Source organism: Dromaius novaehollandiae, chromosome 1 (assembly GCF_036370855.1).
Source record: "Dromaius novaehollandiae isolate bDroNov1 chromosome 1, bDroNov1.hap1, whole genome shotgun sequence".
In the NCBI taxonomy this organism is placed as follows: Eukaryota; Metazoa; Chordata; class Aves; order Casuariiformes; family Dromaiidae; genus Dromaius; species Dromaius novaehollandiae.
Window position 1 is genome coordinate 195,639,803 of NC_088098.1, and position 23,086 is coordinate 195,662,888.

The window sequence follows — 23,086 nt, forward strand, 5'->3', positions numbered from 1 at the left end:
TGTGCCTTCTGAAGCTTATTGCTGAAGTAGGACCATAGGTGGAAACAGTGCTCCATGGTTTCATTAAATACCCCTGTCTTGCAAGACATCTGTGCTGTGTGGGACTGAAAGTTTCAGGGAGCTACATTCTGCTCTCGGTTTAGTTGACCCAAATACAAAATAGCTTGAGCTTTTACATCTGTGTAACCAAGTTAAATAAAACCTGATTCTGTGTGTCCTTTTCTCCAAATTACATCTGTTTCAGTTGGTACAGTCTAGGCAATGCCTGTCTGTGCTGCTACTGCCTGTTGGAAGTCTCTGTGGGTCTGTCTTATTGCAAACAGTGTGACTTACTCAGGTGCACATGGCTGTGCTGTGCTCTAGGGACAGTAGCACATGTGGGATTCAGCTATGCCATATTCTGGGATGTAACGTTCACAAGCTTCGGTCATCTTAGTTCACCTCTGAAATTTAAGATTAAATATCTCTATATAGATCTATCTAAACCTACATCTATCTGTCTGTACATATATCTCTTTTAACTCCTAACCCAGGAAAACCACTCTGAAATCTGAAAGACAGGCTTTACTTTTTTGGCTTGCATGCTTTTATGTAGCCTCTGTGATTGTAAATCTGGTTAGTGTTCTTCATGGTACAAAGGTTGTGGTGGAATCCAGTTTGCTCTCCCAGGATTGCACAGCCTCCATAGCGTGAATAGGAGTAGGAAGCAGAAAAATGCTTTATTTATTTTCTTTTTTAAATCCCTGTGATAAGCCTAGATAAAATGCCAAGGGGGCTGTTTTACAGTGTAAAAAGGTGAAATGTAAGTGAGAAGATACTTTTGTTTAAGGGTAACAAAGCTGTAGCATTTTAACTGTGCAATGGTGCTGTTTCATGGGGTGTGGTTGGTTCAACTAATGCTGACACCCTCTTTCTTGCAGGCCCAAACAAGAAGATGGGGTGCCAGGGATTTATCAATTTTGGAAACCAGCTTCTTCGCCGAAAAAATGTGGACTGTACTCGAGAAGACAGTCGGCTTTCACGATGCCTCAACACGTTTGACTTGGTGGCTCTGGGTGTAGGCAGCACTTTGGGTGCAGGTGTCTATGTACTGGCTGGAGCCGTGGCACGAGAAAATGCAGGACCTGCCATTGTTATCTCCTTCTTGATTGCTGCTTTGGCTTCTGTGCTGGCTGGACTCTGCTATGGAGAATTTGGTGCTAGAGTACCTAAGACGGGATCAGCTTATCTCTACAGTTACGTGACCGTTGGCGAGCTATGGGCCTTCATTACTGGATGGAATTTAATTCTTTCCTATGTTATTGGTAAGTGTGGTAGGTGCACTGCAAGACCATAGCTCTTATCCAAAACGGCAGCATCATTTGTAAGATCAGCCTTGTTGACACTGTTGTATTGCTGTTATAAGACAGAAGCAGCATGCTTCCTTGTGCTCACTGAAGATTTCAGGACTCTCTTGCAGGAATGCTTTGATGGTGGGGCCTGTCACTCTGAGAGGCGAGTGATGTATTGCAGGCTGAGAGTCTGTACTCAAGCTGGGTTATTACTGCAGCTGAACCTCCTCTGAACTTCCACATTATCCATTTGGCATTGCCCTGGCTGAGATGCTGCTACAAACTAGTCAGGAAACGAAAGTGTTTTCCTCCTCCTAAGGAAGAAGCAGCTGACAGCAGGATGCCTTTACACAGCGGCATCTGTACTCCCAGCTGATTATGGATTAATTTCTGGTGCCTTTGAAACCTGTTTAAAGTACCTGGAGATCAGAATTTTTTCTCATGAGTGGTCGTAGATTAGGCTAAGGGTGAACTGCAGGTTCACAGACTCTGAAAGGTCCAAACCAAATCCCTTCTAAGTCCTTGACTCCCACTAAGAGAGGTCTTGGATGAAGCTCTGTGCACGCGATGTACAACTCAGCTGATACGTTAAAGCTAAACCACATTTTGCTAATTAAGAATTCATGAATCCTTGTGAGGCTCCTGTCTTGTCAAGCATGTTCTGGGCATGCTGCTTGCCATCATGCCTATAATTAAGGCTACAACCAACTTGTCAGTTCAGAGAGAAGACTTACTAGTTAAAATGAAAAACAATATTCTGCTGAATTATTAAAGAGACTTATTTTTTAAACTGGATTTTATGGGATGTGCAGCTGTTACCCTGGATATTAGTTCCCATGGTGCTGGGGACGGGAGAGTAAGATCATATCCAGACTGCTATAGTGATGGAGCAGTTGCTTGTGTGAGGTGGTGCTGGCTCTGTTCTGTGCTACCTGAAACTTCTTGCTCCTTTTTTAAAATAAGAAATGAGATGAAAGGCCAGAGTCATTTAAACTCACCTCCTTAAGAAATGTGAGTCCAGTGATTTTTTCATGAGTCAAGTTCATTGCAAGTAGAGGATAAAAATAGTTTTTAAACAAACTAAGCATAAAACTTTCTCCAGATTTCCCAAATGGACTTTGCTTAGGCTTCATGTAGAAAAAATGAACAGATTTCTTAGTGATTTCTCTTCACTTCCAGAATGGTAATGATAAATAGTCTTCTCTATGCTGCATGGCCTTTCCTGCCATGATATTGGACAACCAAAATGAGTAATACAGTTGAGGAGAGGCCAAGGTGGCATCCCAAAACCTGATTCTGCAAATGCACAATGAGAAGATTTACCTATATAACATTACACTCAAAGGATCTAGACTGAGACTGATATTTTTGAGATTGTTTTGCCCTCTCATAGTGGCTTCTGAACTACTGCCTCAGTTGTTATTTTAGAATTGGTTGCTTGGTATATTATCATAACACAGAAAATGTAAAAATTGGCTAGATATAATCGATGAATGTGTTGTGACACAACTTTGTTGCTCTTAATTCAGTCCTGTGACAGCAATGTAGGTTTGCAACTGTCTTCCTCATAATTTGGGAGAAAGGGTGGCTAAGCAGAAAAGCAACTCCCAAGAGGATATGAGCTGTAGCAAGTCTGTTCTTTATCTTACGGAGCCCTTTTCCCCATGCTGGTTGCCCCTCTTGTGAGCAAGGAAAACTCCCACCAGCTTCGGGGGTGTGGAAGGGAAAGATACGTTGGCAGGCACACTCTGCAATTCAGAGCTGGGGGTTGAGAGGAGGCAGGCAGCCAAATTTGTATTCGGTCATGCTGCAGAAAATCCACAGCAGTGCCACCGAAACCAGCTGAGGCAGTGGGAGCTTGCATCTGTAAGGGACTTGGCCAAGTTGGTATTTTTCACACTGAGGCTCTGTGACTTCTGTTCAGCCCAGGCAGTATGAAGTATTGTGGGGAAAAAAAGAAATATTGGGTAGTTGTGGACCACATATGAATTGCGGCCTGCAGCATGTAGTTAACTAAGTGACTTGACCCAGGGGGAGGGGGGATGGTAGGAGACCACGCCAAGAGGAAGGGTACGTGCAAGCATTGTCTAGCCAGGGTGGGAAACTAATGGGGAACAAGACGATGGCAGCTTCCTCCCACCCTGTCAGATCAGGTTCAGGCTTACCTGGGCTGAGGTGCCTTGGAGCTGGCTTGGGGCTGGAAACTGGTATAGGATCTTGGAGGTGGGTGACAAGTGAAAGTGGGTGTGTGACTAGTTGGTGGTCGTCTAGACTGGAAGGAAGTAGGCTTTCAGGACCAGGATCTGGTCCGGCCTTTGTTCTGGGGCGATGAAGGTTTGGGGGACTGTGCCAGATTGTGGAAACATTTCAAGAGCAGGAAGCTGGGGGGAGCTGATGGAACGATGAGTAAGAGCATCCTGGTAGAATATCAGTTGTTCAAGCGAAAGGGATTCCTGGGGCTTGTGGTCACCTCCTAGCCTGTACCTATTTGTGTAATGAGCAAGAGCAGGAGGCCTGCAGAAGAGCTCATAAGTCCTTCTGAGTGCTATGTGGTGCAGCTTGCTTCTGGCAAGCTTGTGCTGGCCCAGAATTAATCAGTCCTTCTGGATGCAAGTTGACTGCATGGCCTAGTGTCTTTGCACCATGCTTTCTAGCAGCAGTAAAGATATTACCCAGGTGTCTCCAATGCTCGAAGTATGTCAGATTCCCCCTACTCCCTCAAGGATGTTGGTTACAGAGAGTTAAGTATAAACTGCTGATAGTTACGTGGAACTGGCTTCCAAGCAACTGGCATCCAGTATAGAGAATACAGGAGCTGGTTGTTCCTGTCCTAGAACATGAAATACTGCAGCCAGAACAAAAAAACAGAACTGAAGAAATAGCCTCTTTCCTAGAATTGTGCTGGAGCAAGTTGAACGGTTTCGGCGTGATACACAATAACTTTGGAGCTTTACAGGGTTAAATGTCTCGCTGCTTGATGGCGTTGATCTCCCTTCTCTTCAAATACATTCTTGCTACACACCTCTCCATCTCAGCAAACAGAATAATATCCAAACATGTCTGATTGGTGGCTTATGTTTATACTGTCGAAAAGCCAGACTGGCATGATGAATGTTCCCGATTTTGCTGCAGGTGGTGCCGATCCATCGCTGAAGAGGATTTAACTCTGGATAAGCACAGACATTGTTTAACACAATTGTAGGAGCCGGAGTTGGAACCTGAAAACCTGCCCATATCAGATCCAGTCTCTTTGACTTCACACTGCTGAATGTGTCAGGACAAACTGTTCTAGGCAGAACTGGACCCAGACAAAGTTCTCTAAAGAACTGCTCTGCAAACCAAAACCAAACCAGCTCCTGTTTTAACCAGGCAATTATGTACTGTAGTAATTATACCATGCAATTAGATGCTGTTATATGTAGCGTACTGTGTAAGACATTGCTAGAATAATGAAACCCACTATAACACGGAAGGAGAGGGAGAAGTAGACTGTTACCCTAACCTGTTTATTTTGTATGGTGCTGTCACTCTTTGGTGATACCTCTCCATTGTTATTATCTCAGTTCTCTGAAATGGCTCTTCTGGCCCAGATAACGTCCCAGACTTGGTCATCACAAAACTCTAGCATCAGTCCTCACCCCAGCAAACTGTGCATGCTTTCTTGTTCCTGACATAGGAAACAGAGACCGTGGAGGTGGTAGTCTTGATGCTTACTGCAGGGAGGAGTCATGTCACTTGCTAGAATTAGCACTAGGATCCTGCTATATAATGACTTATGCTCAGATAATCTAGAAACTACATTTGAGCCAGATGTGTCTTCATCCCACTCAGATACTCTAGCACCAGAGTCTGAGCTGACCTACACATTGCCAGAGCGGAGTATTTATATAGTTGAGGTGAGTTTCGCAGTCTAGGCTCTGGTGTTCTAGCTTTGCGCTATCCAAGGCCAAGCTGCCTGATATAAGGTCTCTGGCTGGGCTGTAGTGACCCCAGCGTAGATGCATATCTAGTGATTTATGCCAGTGTGAGAAGAGACTCAGACCTCCACAGCAGCACAGATTGCAAGGTTTTGAGGAAGTGAAGGCTGCTGGAGGGCATAAGGAACATATCATTCCAGGCTATAAATTAAGGCAGAGTAGAGGTTTTGGGGAAGCTAAACCTCTGTACGGATTTATGTATCTTGTCAGCTAAGCATGCGTCTGAGACTTACCACCTGTATTAATGTCGAAGTATGTGCCAGGCATGAATATAGGCTGAGTTCTGAGTTCACAGGAGGGTGAATGCTGGAGCATGATAGGGAACTTTGTACTGTCCCAGACTGTCGTTCATGTGGTCTAGAAGCCTGCAGGTCCCAGGCCTAGCTGTACATGAGCTTGCAATCTATGCTGTGGTGTAGACAGATTGGATGTGTAGAGGAAAGTCTGCTACTAGCCCGTGAGAAATGAATGCAGACTTGCTTTCCACCATCTTGCTCTTTGAGGCCTGCCACAGCCAAAAGCAATACAAAGTGCCCCTGTTTAGAGTGTGTGCCAGCCATGAAAAGTGATCTGCATAATTTCTGTCCTTTTTCAGGAACCTCCAGTGTGGCCAGAGCGTGGAGCGCAACATTTGATGAAATCATAGGACAGCACATTGAAGAATTTTGTAAAAAATACATGACTATGGATGCTCCTGGAGTGCTAGCGAAATATCCAGACATCTTTGCTGTTGTCATAATCATCATTTTAACAGGTAAACCCCTTGGAGGGGTTTGTGAGTCTTGGACTTTCCTCTTCTGTAATTTGATTGTTTGCTTTTGGAATAGGCACAAAGTCCTCATTTATTTTGGACACCTTATTAAAAGCTCTCTGTTTACAGGCATTGAATTGACCTATTTAGCTGCCCTGGAGTTAGCACTGGGTGTATACTGTTTACAAACTTTTTAATTAGAGGGGAGTATTCTAGATATTTTTGTGAGGCAATTCTAAAATGTTTAATCAAATTTCATATAAGGAAAGAAGGAAGGAAAAGGTGACTTGTTGCCCTCAATCAGGTATGGAAATTTGGTCCTTGCTCTTCTCCCAAATCCTCCAAATCCTATTGCACAAGAATTGGGTTCTGCTGCTCTGTTGTACTTATTCCCATTTTGATAATCTGCCAGTTTTCAATGCCTTAGGCCAGGAAAGTGAGAGAAGAAGGATGGGACTCAGTAACAACCTCATGTACTGCTTTTTTAATGTCAAACATGGAAACGTGTATGGGCTTTAGTTTGCAGCAGTGAATGCAGGACTTACATAAATGCGTGGAAGACAAGCAGGTCCTCTTTTTTTTTTTTCTAAAAATGTGCCAATGCTTTGGATCAGAATTGGGAAAAAGTTTTTAACATTTGTAAATTTAAAACCCTTCTGAACCTTTACCTCTACTCCAACTACATCTTGCAAAACACTGCCAAATTTAAGCAAATTTTAAAAATTATACTCTTCATGCACCTTTGTGGTTCCCAGAAGGCAGAAGCTACAATGTTACCAGCACCAAGGTTATCCTGACATTTCTGCTCTGATCAGGATTGACATCTCACAGCATGGCCTGTACTCATAAGGACAGGCTTCATAAGCAAGTGGTGCTTTGCCATCTGGGTTTGAATGGGGATTTAGGACTGCACCTAGGACTCTTGAAGTCTCCCAAATTCAAGGCTATATCTGAACGTGAAAGAAGATTTTCTTCTTTGTTCATCTACATATAATAGGAGTTGCTCGAGTTTCAGATTAGAATTTAGTCTTTCAGCTAAGATACTATTTACACAATTTAGGACTCCTCATCTTAGCACTTCTCAAGAGTAAAATGGTACTGATTACTGATGGTTTTATTCCCTCGCGTAGAACAAACTCCCTGGAAGTTAATAAAAAATACAAACCCTTCTTTTCCATGAAAAGACTCTGAATGAGCAACTTTACTTCTAAATATAAGCTAGCTTCTGCTTGAGCTGTCTTGAGTTCCTGATTTCTGCTAGGTGCCTTACACGTTCTTCTGGTCAGGTGCAGTTCTTTATTAGATGCCTCCCTTATGTTACTGTCTCAGCCTATTTCCTTATTTTAAAAGAAGGAGCTTTGTGAGTGCACAGGACTCTCCCCTCTCTGTGAAGTGCCTTGGGTGAGCAGTCCAGGCAGCGTGTGGTGCTACTCTCCTCTTGTAGGCTTTTGTGATTTTTTTTTTCTCTCTCAGCTGTCTCATTCAATTTAGATTAAAGGTTCTTGAAAACCAGGCACCGGAGGAGCAAATTTGAATTACCACTTTGTTGTTCTGAGAAGCTGAGCTATGCCTCAACAAGCTGTTGGTTGCCAGTGCCTGTAGATGTACTGTTCTCCACATGGACATCCTTAAGATGACAGGCTGAATTCCTGCTCTCACTGAGGTCACTGGCAAAAATCCCACTGATTTAAATGGGAGCAGGATTCCTAAATGCCACTTTCTTCCATGTTTTAAGCACTGGAAGTAGCTGACCTGCTGGATTTCATCCCTGCTGGGATGGCATCACATTTTCCCCTGCTCCTGAAAGTTTTTTGTAACTTCTGCATTTAGCGAAGACCTCTAAGACAATGTTCCTTCATGAAAAACCACTTGCAATGTTTCCTCCAGGGCCCTGAGTCTGTTTTAGTTGTGGTCTCTGGATGGAGTTGTGGCTCTGCGTAGATGGCAGTGTAGTGCGGTGAGGTGACCCAGCTAGGGCTAAAACTGCTGGAAGCAGCATAATTGTACTAGCAAAGCACTTTACCTGGGGCAGATGCTAAATGGAAGTGCTGCGTGTGAAGGTGTGTTAGGTCAGGCAGTAGTAATGTGTGGTTTGGAGCCCCCATCCTCCTTACTGGTGAATTTATGCTTAAGCCCCCTGGCCCTAACTTGGGCTAGTTGGCTTTGTGGGGAGACAAGGTGTATTAATGTGGGCAGAGCACAGCATTAATGCAGCTGTACTGTTTTCAGGAAGTGAGCTGTCCTGTATGTAACTGGATTATCTTTATGGCCCCCCTGTGCATGCTGCTGATGGAGAAATACCTGACTGCCTGTTTGCCGTTTTTCCTAGGGCTTTTAATTTTTGGAGTGAAGGAATCTGCCCTGGTGAACAAAGTGTTCACCTGCATCAACATTCTCGTCCTCGGCTTTGTCATGGTATCAGGCTTCGTGAAAGGATCTATTAAAAACTGGCAGCTGACTGAACAGGACATGTACAACATCAGCCACAGCATTTACGGAGACAAGTATGTTGGACCTTTTCTTCTCAGCTCTAAAATTGATGCATTTTCAATGGCAAGTTTATAGGGTGGTTTGCTCAGTGATTCCCTCAAAACTCTTCAGAATATCAGTGAAGGGGACTGCTCCCTTCTTCACCTTCACTTCCCTGGGGGACAAGGTGGGTTTCAGTGGGAGTTTGCTGAAAGCAGGCTAGGCTGATGAGGGGAAGCCGAAAGGAGTTATATAGTCTGAATGTAGGTCCTGCTGGATGAGTGACCATTTCCAATGTCATGACTAATATGGCATATAATTTTGAGAAAAAAAAAGCTTTTTATATAACCTGATACTCAAGGCTGCACTGTGCTGGCTCTGGTGCCTATCTTAAACCATTGCCAAGTATAGCTGTCTCTATCCTTTGGAACTTGGGCAAGATCCTCAAGGCACCATTGTACCTTTTGGAGACTTTGTCCTAAATGCCTCAGTAAAATGGAAGGCAAGTTGCAGATTATTTTAGTGCATTGCAGCAAGCTTATCAGAAATCCATTTTTAATGACATTTTGTTGCTCGTCCAAAATCCTCTCTTCCTGCATAAGGCCAAAATTAAAGCGCTTAGAAGGGTTGCCAGTGATGCAGGGCTGTTCATTTTTGCTGGAGACTGTGCAACAGACTGTTTGCTCTGGCTTTTAAATGTCTCCATGTACCTCCATTCAGTCCTGGCTTGCTACCTAAACCCTTTGTGCTGGCCTGCAAGGAAGCACAGTTTGGCACTAGCTGGAGAGATTCACGCATGTTTCATGGGTCAGTTTGGTTTGGATACAAACAAGCCACTTACTGAGCCTCTGCAAAATTCAGCCTGCTATGAACTTTTTCCCTGCAAATAAATTGCTTTTGTAGGAAAAATCTCTCGTCCTTCCCTAGTGCTATTCTTGTGCAATTACCAATTAGTGCAAGAGCATCCCAGTGTAACTGTAACACTCTCACCCATAGCACTTGTTGTTTTTGTAAAATGTGTCTAGGGATTTATTGTACGTTATCATTGTTTCCAGAGTAATCCACATTTGGATTGTCTGTGCTATTTCTACAAATAACAGGCGAGTTTTCATATACATGTCAGCTGAACTCCTACAGCCAAGAGAGTTGAGGGCCTTCTACCTGATAAGGCTTGCAGATCTAGGATTTACATTTATTTAATTGAATTTTTCTTTTTCTTGAATTTTGAGTGACCAAAATTCCTTGAACTACATGGTATTTTATACACATGTGACTCAAAGGAGGCACATGATCCAGAGTACACTGAAATCAGTAGGAGCCTGCCTGTTAACTTTAATGAACTTTGGATCAGGTCTAGGACAGCAAGGCATTTGCCTGCCTTATTAATAGATTAAGTTAATGAAATTACATAGTATTTTGCAATTCTGCCTGCACACACAAATGGGATGTATTTTTGTCATGTTTGGATGAAGAGTAATGTCATGTTTTGAAATGTAAGAGTATATTGTTTTTTTCTGACATTCAGGACTCCCCTGCCCCCATATTTCTCATCCTCAGTACTCAGGAAAAAGATTTTTCCTGCTTATTATTGTCTACGAATGATGCTTTTCTGTCTGTTGTCCTTGCTGCCACCATTTCATGTTTCTGGAGATAAGCTATTACATTAAGTGTGTTTCATGAACTTAATGTTAATGCTGTGCTTTAGGTATGGTCTGAGCATATTTAAGAGATTGTGCCCCTACCAGGGATGCAGGCTCCTCTCCTCCGTCAGGCTTGAAGGCAGGGTTTGGATATGAGCTTGTCATAGAGAATTTTGAGGTTCAAAATTCAGAATTGAGTGATTTTTAGACAGTCACAGCATCCTGCATTGCTCTCTGATGTGTACTTATGTACACTTTACCTGAGTCCATTTTAAGTGAAAAACATATGGTTTAAATCTCTCTGTCTTCATTTTTCAGAATTGCATGCTGTGCTTTTTTAAAAGCTTTGTTATAATGAACATGTGTAAATGCATATATATGCATGCACATGATAATATTAGGAAAGGTACTTTAATTTTCATTATTTTCTCCCTGTCTTAGCCAAAACATTTTTATCCTGGAAAAAGTGGGCGATGGGCATAAACCATGAACTTTTTTTTTTCAAATGCACTCCCCAGGCTGTTGTAGGCGAGTCCAAATTTTGGTAATGGATAGGGCCTAGCATTTTGCCTGATACTTGTCTGCTGGCTGTGTGAAGAGGAGAAAATACTCCTCTGAACTCCAGCTTTGGATTTTGCTATGAGCTGTGTGAGTAGTCTTCTTGTTCCCAGCTCGGCAATATGTCTTCTAACCAAGTGCCATGCCTTTTAGTCAAACACAGGGAGAAAAACTTTATGGTGTTGGAGGGTTTATGCCCTATGGATTGAATGGAGTCCTCTCAGGGGCAGCCACGTGTTTTTATGCTTTCGTGGGATTTGACTGCATTGCCACCACAGGTAAGAGGGAGGATATCTTCATTCCAGTTATGAACCTGTTTGCTGACAGACTGGCTTTGAATAATGTTGCACAGGGTAACATTGGATAATGGGTAATTCAGGACACTGCATTCATTATCCCTCTGAACCTCAGCCCCAAATAGGTTTTTGACTCAGCTGGCTACTTATTCTCACAGTGCTGAATATGTCACAAGTCCCTTGGTGCCTGACTTCTAGCTAGTTTTGACTTACAGCTGCTGTAGCAAGCAGCTAGACCTTATAACCTATGAAAAGAGCTTTCTCCCTCCTACTTTGCCTACAGGGCCCAATTCCATGGGTTTTTACTGATGACACTAAACCAGTCAGACTCCCCAGAAGACATGGCCTGTTTTACCAGTTAGATACCTGGGAAAACCCATGTTCAGATGCCTCATATGACTGGCTGAGTTTGAACCTCTAACTCCAGATGATGCTTTAATCAACAGGTTATTCTGGAGTAGGATGTTTAAGTGCCTCCAGCTGAAGGCGTTCCACCTGGCTTGGAGTATTTAAAGAGCCAGAGAAAGAGGAAGTCTATAAGGTGGACTTTGCAAGTTAAAGCAGTTCCTCAGACTGAGGATCTCCAAGGGTTCAGAGGTTTCCTCCTGGGAGAGCAGCCTTCAGCAGTGGCTCATTTCTCCTGGCTTAGAATAATCTCAGTTCCCTGGAGAAGGGAAGGAGTCTCCTTACTTTCCCATTCATCAAGAACTGAGTTGCTTCAAAGCCAGACCAGACGGAGGAGGAGATCATCACAGAGACAGATAACCCAATACTGCTGCTTGTTCCAAGAAGTTTGAGAAACTCTGGCTCCATTACTCTGACTAGCCCTGGGGCTTCTCCCTGGAAGAGAAATATATCCACATCCTTTTGATTTATGGGGTGTAGTTATGGGGTCAACATGGGGTCTAGCTCCTCCCTCCTTATGGGTTCATCCTTCTGAAATGGTAAAGATCAGAAGCTCTTGGCTTTGAGAGCAGAACAGCTCTGGAGGAGGGGGTTGCTCAGAACTGTTTCTTAACTAATCAGTGCCTGAATTTTGATGGTGTGGCTTTTTTCCACATTCATCCCAGCTTGGTTGTCCAAAATTCTCCATAAAAAACGGAGGTCCTCTTTTTAAGAGGGATTTTCAAAGATCCGTATGATTGTAAGGTACTGTGCAGACTCTGATTTTCCCTGAAACTGGACATCTACGGTGCTGATTGCACAATTTCACAGCTTTGGTGGAGATGCTAACTTAAATTCTCACCCCAGTGTTTGCCCCTCAGCTGCATGATAATTTGTTGTTCCATCAGTTGTGACTACTGAACTGTTTTTGGGACCACACTGTCAGTCGGATAGCAGGAATAATTGGAAATAAAAATAACCTTTTTTGGAGTAAGAACTGCTTTTAGTCCAGACTGAGTTTACAAGGCCTCCACCAATGTTTATCTCAGAAGAAGTGACAGGAGCAACAGAAGTAGGAGCAAACAGCCGGGGCGATGTATGTGAAGTGGCTTCTTAAGGCCATTGTCAGTATGGAACTCTACACAGGCGAACTGCAGCCTCACTGCCCACAGAGCCTTTGAAAGCCTCAGCTAGAATGTGTTAGATTGGGATGAAGTTCTTTGTTGTCTTTTACCTGATACTTCAGTTTCTTTGTTGTAGGTGAAGAGGTAAAAAACCCTCAGAAGGCCATTCCCATCGGCATCGTGGCATCTCTGCTCATCTGCTTTGTCGCTTATTTTGGTGTGTCAGCTGCCCTCACGCTCATGATGCCTTACTATCAGCTGGATACAAATAGCCCTTTACCCAATGCCTTTAAATATGTAGGTTGGGATGGAGCCAATTACGCAGTGGCTGTTGGTTCATTGTGTGCGCTTTCGACAAGGTAAGACACTGCTCTTCTTGTATATTTCTCAAGAAAAATGTGCATCTCCAGCTCCTTTTTAAAATGGTGTATGTTAGGGCTCAGTTCTTGCCCAGCTTCCCTGCCTTCATTCATTTCTCCAGCTCCGTATTGCATTATTAGCAGAGGAATTGAGGCCAGGGATGAAATTCTGACCTGTTGACTTCAGAGGGGTTTCATCCTCTGATAGATTGCAGAGATGTGCATGGCCACTATCACTTCAGAAAATCCCATCCTAGGAGCAAACCAAGCAGGTACATCTCTTGAATATAAGTCTGGGTTCAATGACTAAGTCATGGAGGCAGTTTTAGAGTGCAAGCACAGTCTGCCTGGAAGACATCCTGGCCTGCTGGGTAGAAAGAAGACCTGTATCAGGTACTGCAGGGTGCATCTTCTGGAGTGTATGGGGATTACCATATCCTGGGCAGTCTTTCTGCAGGTTGCCTGCATGACAGCCATCTGGATGGGAGGCAGGACAGGCTGGAGGCAGAATATATATATAGTTCTCTTGTACTTTTGAGACCTATTGCTTCAGAACAGCTTAGACCTATTTAAGTAGGCAAGCAGCTCATAGAGGCTCAGAGAGGTTATGGTTATTTTGCCATAAAATCAGGCTGTTTCCATGCCCCATGGCTAGGTTTAGGTATCCAGAATGACAAACCTGCACCTCAGTTGTCAGCTATCAGCAGCATGGGTGTTTGTAGGGAGTGCTTGAAGGAGAAGCTGAAGTGAATGAAAGCCACCTGTTCGGTGTTTGTACTGCCATAAACATGCTTTCTTTTGTGTGCCTGTGCTCAGCATGAGGTAATATGAGTAGATTATTTCTCCCTCTGTGTTCTTAGTCTCCTTGGCTCCATGTTTCCGATGCCTCGAATAATTTATGCTATGGCAGAAGACGGACTTCTCTTTAAATTTTTGGCTAAAGTCAGTGAGAAGAGAAAAACTCCAATAATTGCAACAGTGACATCAGGGGCTATTGCAGGTAAGATACAAAAGATTTACATGAATGAGTAGAAAGGAAATGTAAATTGTTATAGGGGCAGGCAGATCTGCCTTACTCTAGCCCACTTACTAAACTGCTGTACTCCACTGCATGACTTAACAGAAAATGTCTTGGCTGTCCTAGGCCTGCGAGTGCAGGGCCTAGATGAGCGTGAATAGCTCTCTGCGTGTCCATACCTCCTTCTCCAAGCCCATTGCTGACATCCTGTTTCACACCAAGAGTTGCCTTCATCCACTCCTTGTGTGCTCTGCCGGCTTTAAAAATAATTAACCCCCTGCAGTTGGCAGCCAGCTGTGCCCCAGGATCCTTGGGGCTGTTGGCCTGGCTTGGCTGAAGACACCGTGTACAGCCTGCAGGTAGTTGCTTGGCAGAAGATGCTAGAACAGCCAGCGACAGGCAGATGGGCCCTGTGGCATAGGCATTTGTTAATCAGTTAGTCACAGCTGGTAGCATTCTTGTCCTCCCCTTCCCTCTTGCACTCCACAAGAATATGGGAATTAAGCTTCTCAGATAACGAAGAAGAGCAACTTACCTTCTTCTCCTCACAGCCACCCCCTTCATCCAAATAATAAGCAAACAGAACAGTATTGCTGCTTTCTCTTTACTGGTGCTTTAAATCTGGGATAAGCCACTGGCGTAAGGATGTGCTGTGTTTGAGGAGTGGTTGCCAGATTGTCATGTTGGGTTCTAAGCTCTTGCGAAACATTTTGGCCTCCTGCAGGAGCAACCTGGGCCCTGCTGAGTTTTACACAGCTACTTCTCTGACACCTCTTCTCTTCAGGGAGCCTTGAATCAAGACTGGGGAATAAAGAACCAGATAAAGTAAAAAACTTAGTTTGCAGTCACTTCAGATCACCTCAGAGTGGTCTGTAGAGCATGAGACCAAAGTGTGTTGTTACAGGCCTGGGAAGCACTTGACAGTGGGTCTTAGATGGTGTTTTGGTTGTTGAGTTCAAGGCAGTGCACTGAGGAGAGAGTGGGTCAGGCTTTGAAATCCCTGCCCTCTAATATGGCGGCCAATGGTGTCACAGTGTTAAGTTACTTGAATATCAGACTATAGTGTCTGTCCTCTGTTGACCTGTTTTTTCTTTTAAAGGCCTTTGTCAAAGGTCTATACAATAAACAGACAGTTGCCTAGTGAGGGTGCGTAAGCATGACAATCTATAGGGGAAGGTCCTCTATAGCTTCATTTGGAAAGCCCCATGAAGAGGCTTGTTACTTCAGAATGCCTTTGATGCCCCCTTGTGTGCACAAGGCTGGATTCATCCCAGCTGAACTGAGACACCAGCATGAGGTGCCTGCCTGTCATATGTGCTTGCTATAGTTTGTGCAGGGCTGAATGGGTACTTTCAGGAGATAATTCTGGTTTGAGGGGTGCTGCACAGGGAGACTCAGGCATTGAGGCTTCAACTTAGATGCTGGTTAATTGCCAATAGTTAGGTGACATGAGTATAGCCCCAGTCTGGCTTCTGTAATGGGTGCGTTATAGGATGCCCCTGCTTCAGCACACCCATTTAAGAAAAACAGTCTGGCTTTTGTTGTAATAAATGCTTCCTTTTTCAGTTTTCTTCCTTTTTTCAGTTTCAGTTAGTGAGGCTATGCTGTGACAGCCTGTAAGGCTCAGAGCGTTACAAGGCCTTTGGTATTCAAGCACTGAGTCATGCTTTATGGAATGGCTCAAGCTCCTTGCTGAATCCTGAGCAACAGTCACACTTTGGCTGCGTTGTTTTTAACACTCCTGAAATGTGAATATTCCATAGTGTTACTGATTTTTCTTTCCTCTTTCACCTTCTTCTCCTCCCACAGCTGTTATGGCCTTTCTGTTTGACTTGAAAGATCTTGTGGATCTCATGTCTATCGGGACTCTCCTGGCTTATTCCTTGGTGGCAGCCTGCGTATTGGTACTGAGGTATGGATGAAGAAATAGCCCCTCTTGTACCACAGAGACAAAAATTCACCCAAGGCAGTCAGATGCCCTCATAGTTTCTGTAGGCTCAGTAAAACTGTGAATATCTCCAGCTAAGCATGTGGAGGGCTTGTTTCTTTAACTTCATGGGGCAATGTGCTAATTGGATCTGTGAGGGAGTCCTCTGAACTTGGTTTTGCCTTGGTCCACCTCTGCAGTGGTCAAAACCTTGAGCCTCCTAGAAGATGTACCTATGGGCAGGGGTGAGAAAAGGGTGCTCTAGGTGCCTGCATCATCATTGCCCTTGATCCACACTGGGGCTATAGTCTCAGGCTGTATTGCCTTTTGAAAGAGGAGTCAAGGGAAAAGGCTGGTGAGGGATGCTTCTGTCTGTACGATGCTGCTACGAAAGGAGAGGGAAAGAACTGTAGAGAGCAGCAGGGTAGAGGGTCCTTGGAGGCCTGGCTGCTTCTAGGTTTTCAAAGAACAGACCTTGCTCACAGTTAAATCTGTGGGAGTTCCCCTTTCCTGGGTCCCTTTTGTGAGAAGGTGCGAGTGTGGGAGCTTAGCTGCTGTGATCTCTGTATTGGAGCAAAACAGGGCTGTGTGGTTCCTGAGCTTGCCTTTGTCCTGCTTGGTTCTACACCCTAGAGTAAGTTGGCAAAGACCCCTCTTGCACACAGACCCAAGTGAACTGCTGCAGCCTTAGGAAGTAAGCTAGTAGTAATAAAGTCTAGCAGCAGTAGGAAAGTTGAGTATGTGTTTGCAGGATCAGTGCCTTAACGCATGTCTTTTACAAGTGCTGAACTCCCATACCTTCCGTAATGTAAGCTGAAAATTGAGTCTCTTAATGGCTTGGCACCTCGCGGCTGACAGCACTCTACCCATGAACATTGAATTTTGAAAATTATGTTACTGAAAAATACCTTTACATGTTCAATGATTTATTCAAAGCCTACTGGAGGCCTTTTACCTGCTTGCAGCAAATGCATGGAACTAAAAATGTCAGCTAGTGAAGGGCCTGCTGTATTTCCTTTGCTCTGTGCCTGTGTTGTCCATCCTGCCTCAGTGCACAGAGTTTGAGGATTTTTCCTTGCCCTTGTTACATTTCATCTGTTTTCCCAGCCCCCGCTTCTCCATAAAGCCGTAAATGGCTTCTTAATTTGTTTTTGCAAGCTGTTGTGTCTATCATATGGCATGCAGTGGATTAGTCACCAGGGCTCAGCCTTTCCCCTGTCATAGGTTTCCATTTGAGACAGCCTGCCTCATAGTGGCCAGGACAGCTAATTTGCCTTCCTAGTTGGCTGCCTGATGAAACAGCTGTTTAACTGTTGCCTAAGGTGCTAGGTGCTGTCACTAACACCCTGCTGTGGCTGGACCAAAGATTTCACAACATTTCACAATTCACAACATTTCACAAACGCCCTTGTTGCAAGTGCATCCCCTCAGAAGCCATTTTAAGGGGCCTTTTGTAGTGACCCTTTCCTTTATGCAGGCTTGTGGCAGAGAGCCACAGTCAAAACCTCCTTTAAAAGGTGTTTAAGGTTGGAAGAGTGTTTTTTCTTTACAAATCTGTCTGCGCATCAGGGCCCTCTTGAATGAGGTGCTGTCTACCCATGCAACGAAAAAATTACAGTTCTTGCTTCACCTCTTCATTCCCAGTGGGGCAGCAGACAAATTAATAAAAGAAACTAGAATGGAGAAGCATTGAGCACCAGGAATAGCACTTTGTGGTGTGATCAGCAGCTGCCAGGGTGTGATATGTGCTGAGCTGTTAGTTCAACTGCCTTTTCACCCCAAAACACAATAGCTGAACTACCAGAGATAAAAAGACAGCCTGAAAAGGACCATCCCCCTGCCATTTTCTTCTCCAGTCCTCGCTACTGTTACCCAACCATGTGTGGGTCATATTAGTCATATGGTTTATGAAAGAGTAGGTTGTCCAGTTTAAAACAGTTATGAAATTACAGCCAAGTTCTAGGCGATAATAGTGGACCATATTTGCTTACATAGTGGCCACAGTATTCCTCAGATTTTCCCCTGAAACAGAAGGGGTGCATGCCTATTCTGAAACTGTAGTGATCTGGAGAGCAGTCATGGTTATCTGTGTGGCTTTTAAATGAGCAGTACCCTGTGCCAGTGCAACAGCTTCTTTGTTTCATTTCCCTTTTCCTAGGTATCAGCCAGAGCAGCCTATTTTGGCATACCAGATGGCTAGAACAACAGAGGAGACAGATAACAATGAGTCTGTAAGCACGAGTGAATCTCAGGCTGGATTTCTGCCAGAGGAAGAGGAGAAGTGTTCCCTCAAAGCCATACTGTGTCCCCCAAACTCAGACCCTTCCAGATTCTCTGGCTATGTGGTGAATGTCTCAACCTTCATCATTGGTAAGCACTGGGCAGTACAGCTCTGGGGCAGTGAACCAGCTGGTAGGCCCTTGGACTCACTGTTAAGGGAAGGCTCACTTTCTGGCTTGTTACTGGTTATTTGCAAGTTTGATGAACTCCTATAAGGGCCAAGGTAACAAAAGATCTAACATTAAATTTCTGAATTGAAAAAAAATGCATAGATAGGGGTGTGGGGGTGTATGGGGGGAAGGGCGTATCTCTTACAGTTAGCATTTTCTTGGTTTGCTATTTGTTTCCCGAGCTTTCAGATTTTGCTTTGCCTACTTGTGGTTTGGGTTTTTCCTCTTCCTAAAAAAAGAATTGGTAAGTTTTGGTGTCTGTTTACAGGTTTCCTTATCGTGGGTAGCTGTATCTTGACTTCCCTTGAGCCAAGCATTCTGATAAAGACTGTATGGATTATTGCTGCAATCCTTGTTCTTATTGTCAGCTTTATTATATGGAAACAGCCTGAAAGCAAAACTAAGCTCTCCTTTAAGGTGAGTGTCCTGGGAGCTGTGGCTAGAAGATTGCTGTTTGGGAGCTGGTTGGAGGAGGAAGTGTATGTTGGCCTGTATCAGAACGAGGGACTTGTCCAAGTTGACCTACTGAGAACATGAGTCTGACATAAACTTTTCTGTGTAGGTCTGCCAGTGTATCTGATGGTTTGAGCTGTCCAGCTAGCATGGCTGCAACCTCTCAGCGTCTGTGCTCGTTGACATAAAGGGATGCCCTACCAGAGCCAAACTGAATCTCCGAGTGTGGTTTCCTCTTGGGGTCTAATCTCAAATGTCAGTGCAGTACTTGAGAGGGTGAGAGATCTTCCGTGCTCTTTGCTTCTCTGCAAAGCACAGCACAGCATAAGAAGCACTGTGGCAAGCAGTACCCCATGGACAGAAGCAGATTCAGTGCAGAAAGAGAGACTGAAGGGATTAGCTGACAGGTTAGCATGGAATTGGGAAGGAAAAACACATGTGGTCAGGACAGAGGTGATATTAGAGGACTTGGGGAGAGAGGAGCACTGAAATGTGAATGGCACTGGAGTCCAGCAGAAACTAGAAGGGGACAATGTGGTGCAGGGATGTGACCAGAGCAGAAGGGCAGGACAGTGCTTTTGAAAGCAGCTAGTTCTAGGACATGGAAGATACAGACTGGAGGAAAGGCCATGAAGGGCCATGCCAGATCATGGATACAAAAGAAGAGCGAATCAAAGAAACAAGCTTGGGTGTTAAGATCAAAGGGGTACCAGCTCAAAGGTGCCATGTAATTCATCCGCTAGCTCTAGTAAATGGCCTATACTTAGATCATTCTGAAAGGAATGTCCAATTTCTTCTTTAAAACCTCTGATAGCAGATATACCAGTGCTTGTCCCTTTCACATTTCCAGTATAGCTTCATTGTCCATATAGCTAGCAAGCTTTTCCCAATAGCTAAATAGTCTAAATTTCCATGATGCATGTTTAGCTGATATTTTCATGTCCTACTGTTAGCTATAGGACAAAGGATGACCATTCTCTCTTTAATAGCCTTCAAGTATAAATAACTTTATCATTTTCCTCCTCTGTCCCAGCCCACAATCCTTTCTTTATTGAACAAACACATTTTTTTTCAGTATAATCTGGCAAGTCTTATTTTACCATATTGATTTCAGGCTATTTTTCCATTTTATCAAGAACATTTTGAATTCTAGTCCTGTCCTTCAAACTGTTCTCATTTTGACTGCTCTTCAATTATAGTTTTTCATCACATGCTCCGATTTTAATGCTTTAATCCAACCAGAGTTTCCCGGATTAGTGTTTGCAGCCCATCTTGGGTTTATAATCCCAGAAGTGGAAATAGAAGTGGCCAGGAGCAGAAAATTCAGGAACAGTCATCTAGACTGTATTTGCTGAACTTGCTTCTGAGAAGTTCTCTTTGCCTTAGACTCAGCATATTTTACCTCCTTTTTGTTCCTCAGCCACTACCCTGTCAAAGAAAAAAAAATCAGACCTGTCACTGGTGAATCTACAGTGGCTGTTTCTTATATCCTTGTTGTTCTTTAGACATTTACAGTCTGACTGTTTAGTAATTTTTCTTGAAATTCTCTCTGGGAATCCAGGGCTGACTGGTTTGTTCCCCAGTTGTTTTTCTATATCTCTTTTTAATAGGTAATTTGTCTTCCTTCTCCAGTACCTGGAGACCTTACTGGCCCACCAAAAGCTCTCAGAGATGCTTATAATTGGCCCAAAGATCACTTCGGCAATCTCTAGCTACATACCTCACTCCCCTAGGGAAATTTCATTTTTCCCTACTGACTTGACAAGGTCTAATTTAGGAAAATATTCTTCCGTTTTCTAATCTTTGTGCCAATCCTCTTCTCTGATTATGGTTGTATTGAGCAACTGGCCACCATAAACGTTTTTTGTGAAGCTTGAACTAAAACAGGCTTACAACATTTCAGACTGTTTCTTTTTGTAAATCTTCTTTTCCCTTATGAGTGAAGGGAATTTCCTTCATTTTCCTCCTAGTTCCACCATATTCACAGACTTTTCTATTACAGCCTGTTCTAGTTCTGCCTAGTTATAGTTTGTTATTTCTCATTTTGTCTCTACATGCCTGTGCTATTTCTTATGTTCTGATTTTTGCATTTAGGCTTTACTGAATCACTGTTTGCTTCTCAGATCACTAAAGTACTTTTGATACTGCTGTACTGGTCTCTTACTCTATTTTCTGTATATTTTCTATATTTCCTGTAGCTCTGGGATGCTTTTCAGTTGTACTTTTACTGCTGTCTGTTTGAATTGTCAACTCCTTTTTATGTTAGCATTCCTGCTATAGCCTTTACCTACTGATACCTTGAATTTGTTGGCAACTGCAGAGTTTTTCAAGTTGATTTTTCCGCTGTATTCATTTCTTTGCTTCTTTGAAGTGGTAGAGGGTAGTGTTTTGTGATAATTTCACCCAAATTGCCTTCTGCCTTCAGATCCCCAAATAATTTTTTCCCTACTGAATAGAACTGAAGCTAAAATAGAAGCCCCTTGAGTTACGTTTTGCAGCTCAGGAAGTAAAAAAGGTACCCCCACAATCTAGTAACTTGCTGGATGGTATGTGTATTGCTTAATTACCCTGGGACTTGCTGGATGAAGTTCCTCAAGTCCTTCTGACAGTTCCCCCTTGCCCTCTTCTCTTCCTGAATAGGTGCTCGTCATGATGTTGTCCTTGGTTTTCCTCTTTCTCTCCTTCCCCCCACAGAATTCCAGGTTAAGTTTGCCTGTTGCTGCCTTTCAGACCACAAAACAAGCAGAACTGTTCTTAAAATGGAGTGCAGCAGGCTTTTTTCACATCAGTCTCACATCCTGCATTTTGATCTAACCTTGCCTTTTCTAGGATCTGGCAGCCGAAGAGTTGTTAACAGGTATCACTTTCCATTTACAAGGGAAGTGATGTTCTTGCCTGTCTATTAATCTGTCCTATGGATGTAATTTATCCCTCTTTCTTTCTTTCAGGTACCTCTTTTGCCTCTTCTTCCTATTGTGAGTATTTTCGTGAATGTTTACCTCATGATGCAACTAGATATAGGGACATGGATACGATTTGCAGTCTGGATGCTCATTGGTGAGTTTAAGAGAGAAAAAAAATACATATATTCCAAGTTGTTTGAATTTATTAACCATAGATTTACTGTAGCATTCTAGGGAGGGATTCTGCACTCTCGTCATCCTTGGGTAATCATATTGACTTTATTGAAGCCATTCAGGCAGTGTATCTCAAGCTTTGTGTTAGATTTAAGGGTCAGGAAACCTTTAGGAGCACAAAACTACCCATGAACCATCTTGTGCGCTGTTCCCATAATGGCTTCCTTTGCAGCTATATAAAAATGAAGCAAATGCTATCCTTTTTCACCATTTTTATGGGAAGATAAAGATCTTAACCAGTATGTGGCATGGGTCTGTGATTGCCTGATCACTTTCTGGTGATCTGTAAGGCTTCAAGGACTTTATTAGGATATTATTTTATATTAGGATACTACTTTATAGCTTCTATCTTTAATGGTAGAGAGACTTGGAGGATCAAAGAGCTAAGAATCAGGGATGGCTGCCCAAAGTGGCTGCCTGTTTCTTTGCTCTGAACCTGGTCAAGGCATACTCCAAGTAGCTTCCTTTTTGCCTATGTCCTGTTTTTATAGTAGTCCGCTTCCCTTCCTCATTCCAGTAAATTTACCTATGAATGTTAACACTTTCCCAAGGTGTCTTGGTCTGAGGACATCCCAAGGATAAAAAAACCATTGCCTTATGCAGTGGCAGACAGAGATTCACCCAAAACTCAAAACTCCTGTGTAAACCTCCTGGGTTGGCAGGACATTTGTCTCTCTAACTTGTAAAATCCTCAGTATACTTAATTTCAAGGTATTGCCCTTTGAATATCAAAACCTGACAACATGAAGAAGGAGACATGTTAGATATGTGTCATCTTGAGAGAAATCTATGTTAAAAGGCAGAGCAATAGAATGGCTGTAAGCCAAGGAGCAGGGTATGCAAATGAATAGTCTTGGGTTTGGGCTTTTGCTTTTTTTTTTTTTTTTTAAACTGCCAGTTTTTTCATCTCGATTAAAATCTAGATTATATTCTTCTTGATGGACAGCATCTGAGTTCTGAGAAGAAGTAGTAAGGAAATGCGTATGTGTATGTGTGTGTTTAACCACATAAATGTGGTGTGTACTACTTTGTTTCCTTAGTGGAATGAGAACTGCTCAGTCATTGCACAAGGGGCTGTACAGCATTCCTTGTTTGCTGAACTTGAACTGCCCTCCAAGTGGTGTGGCTGGTGCTTTTCAAACTGGAGGAGCTCAGTTCTGTCCCAGGATATTCCAAATAGTCACATGGAGAAGGCAGAATTTATTGTGATAA

At 43.4% G+C, this 23,086-nt stretch overlaps 1 protein-coding gene across 2 annotated transcripts in view; it reads left to right on the top strand.

Moving 5' to 3' along the window:
- The window catches only part of SLC7A1 (solute carrier family 7 member 1), a 56,336-nt gene that overhangs the window by 26,333 nt on the left and 6,917 nt on the right, over positions 1 to 23,086 (top strand). For both annotated transcript variants that reach the window (XM_064504960.1, XM_064504961.1), the window contains 10 exons: positions 921 to 1,304; positions 5,904 to 6,062; positions 8,389 to 8,563; positions 10,880 to 11,004; positions 12,667 to 12,889; positions 13,750 to 13,889; positions 15,717 to 15,819; positions 17,993 to 18,204; positions 18,553 to 18,701; positions 21,686 to 21,794. In XM_064504960.1, the coding sequence (XP_064361030.1) occupies positions 921 to 1,304; positions 5,904 to 6,062; positions 8,389 to 8,563; positions 10,880 to 11,004; positions 12,667 to 12,889; positions 13,750 to 13,889; positions 15,717 to 15,819; positions 17,993 to 18,204; positions 18,553 to 18,701; positions 21,686 to 21,794 (1,779 nt within the window). The remainder of the gene's footprint in view (positions 1 to 920; positions 1,305 to 5,903; positions 6,063 to 8,388; positions 8,564 to 10,879; positions 11,005 to 12,666; positions 12,890 to 13,749; positions 13,890 to 15,716; positions 15,820 to 17,992; positions 18,205 to 18,552; positions 18,702 to 21,685; positions 21,795 to 23,086) is intronic.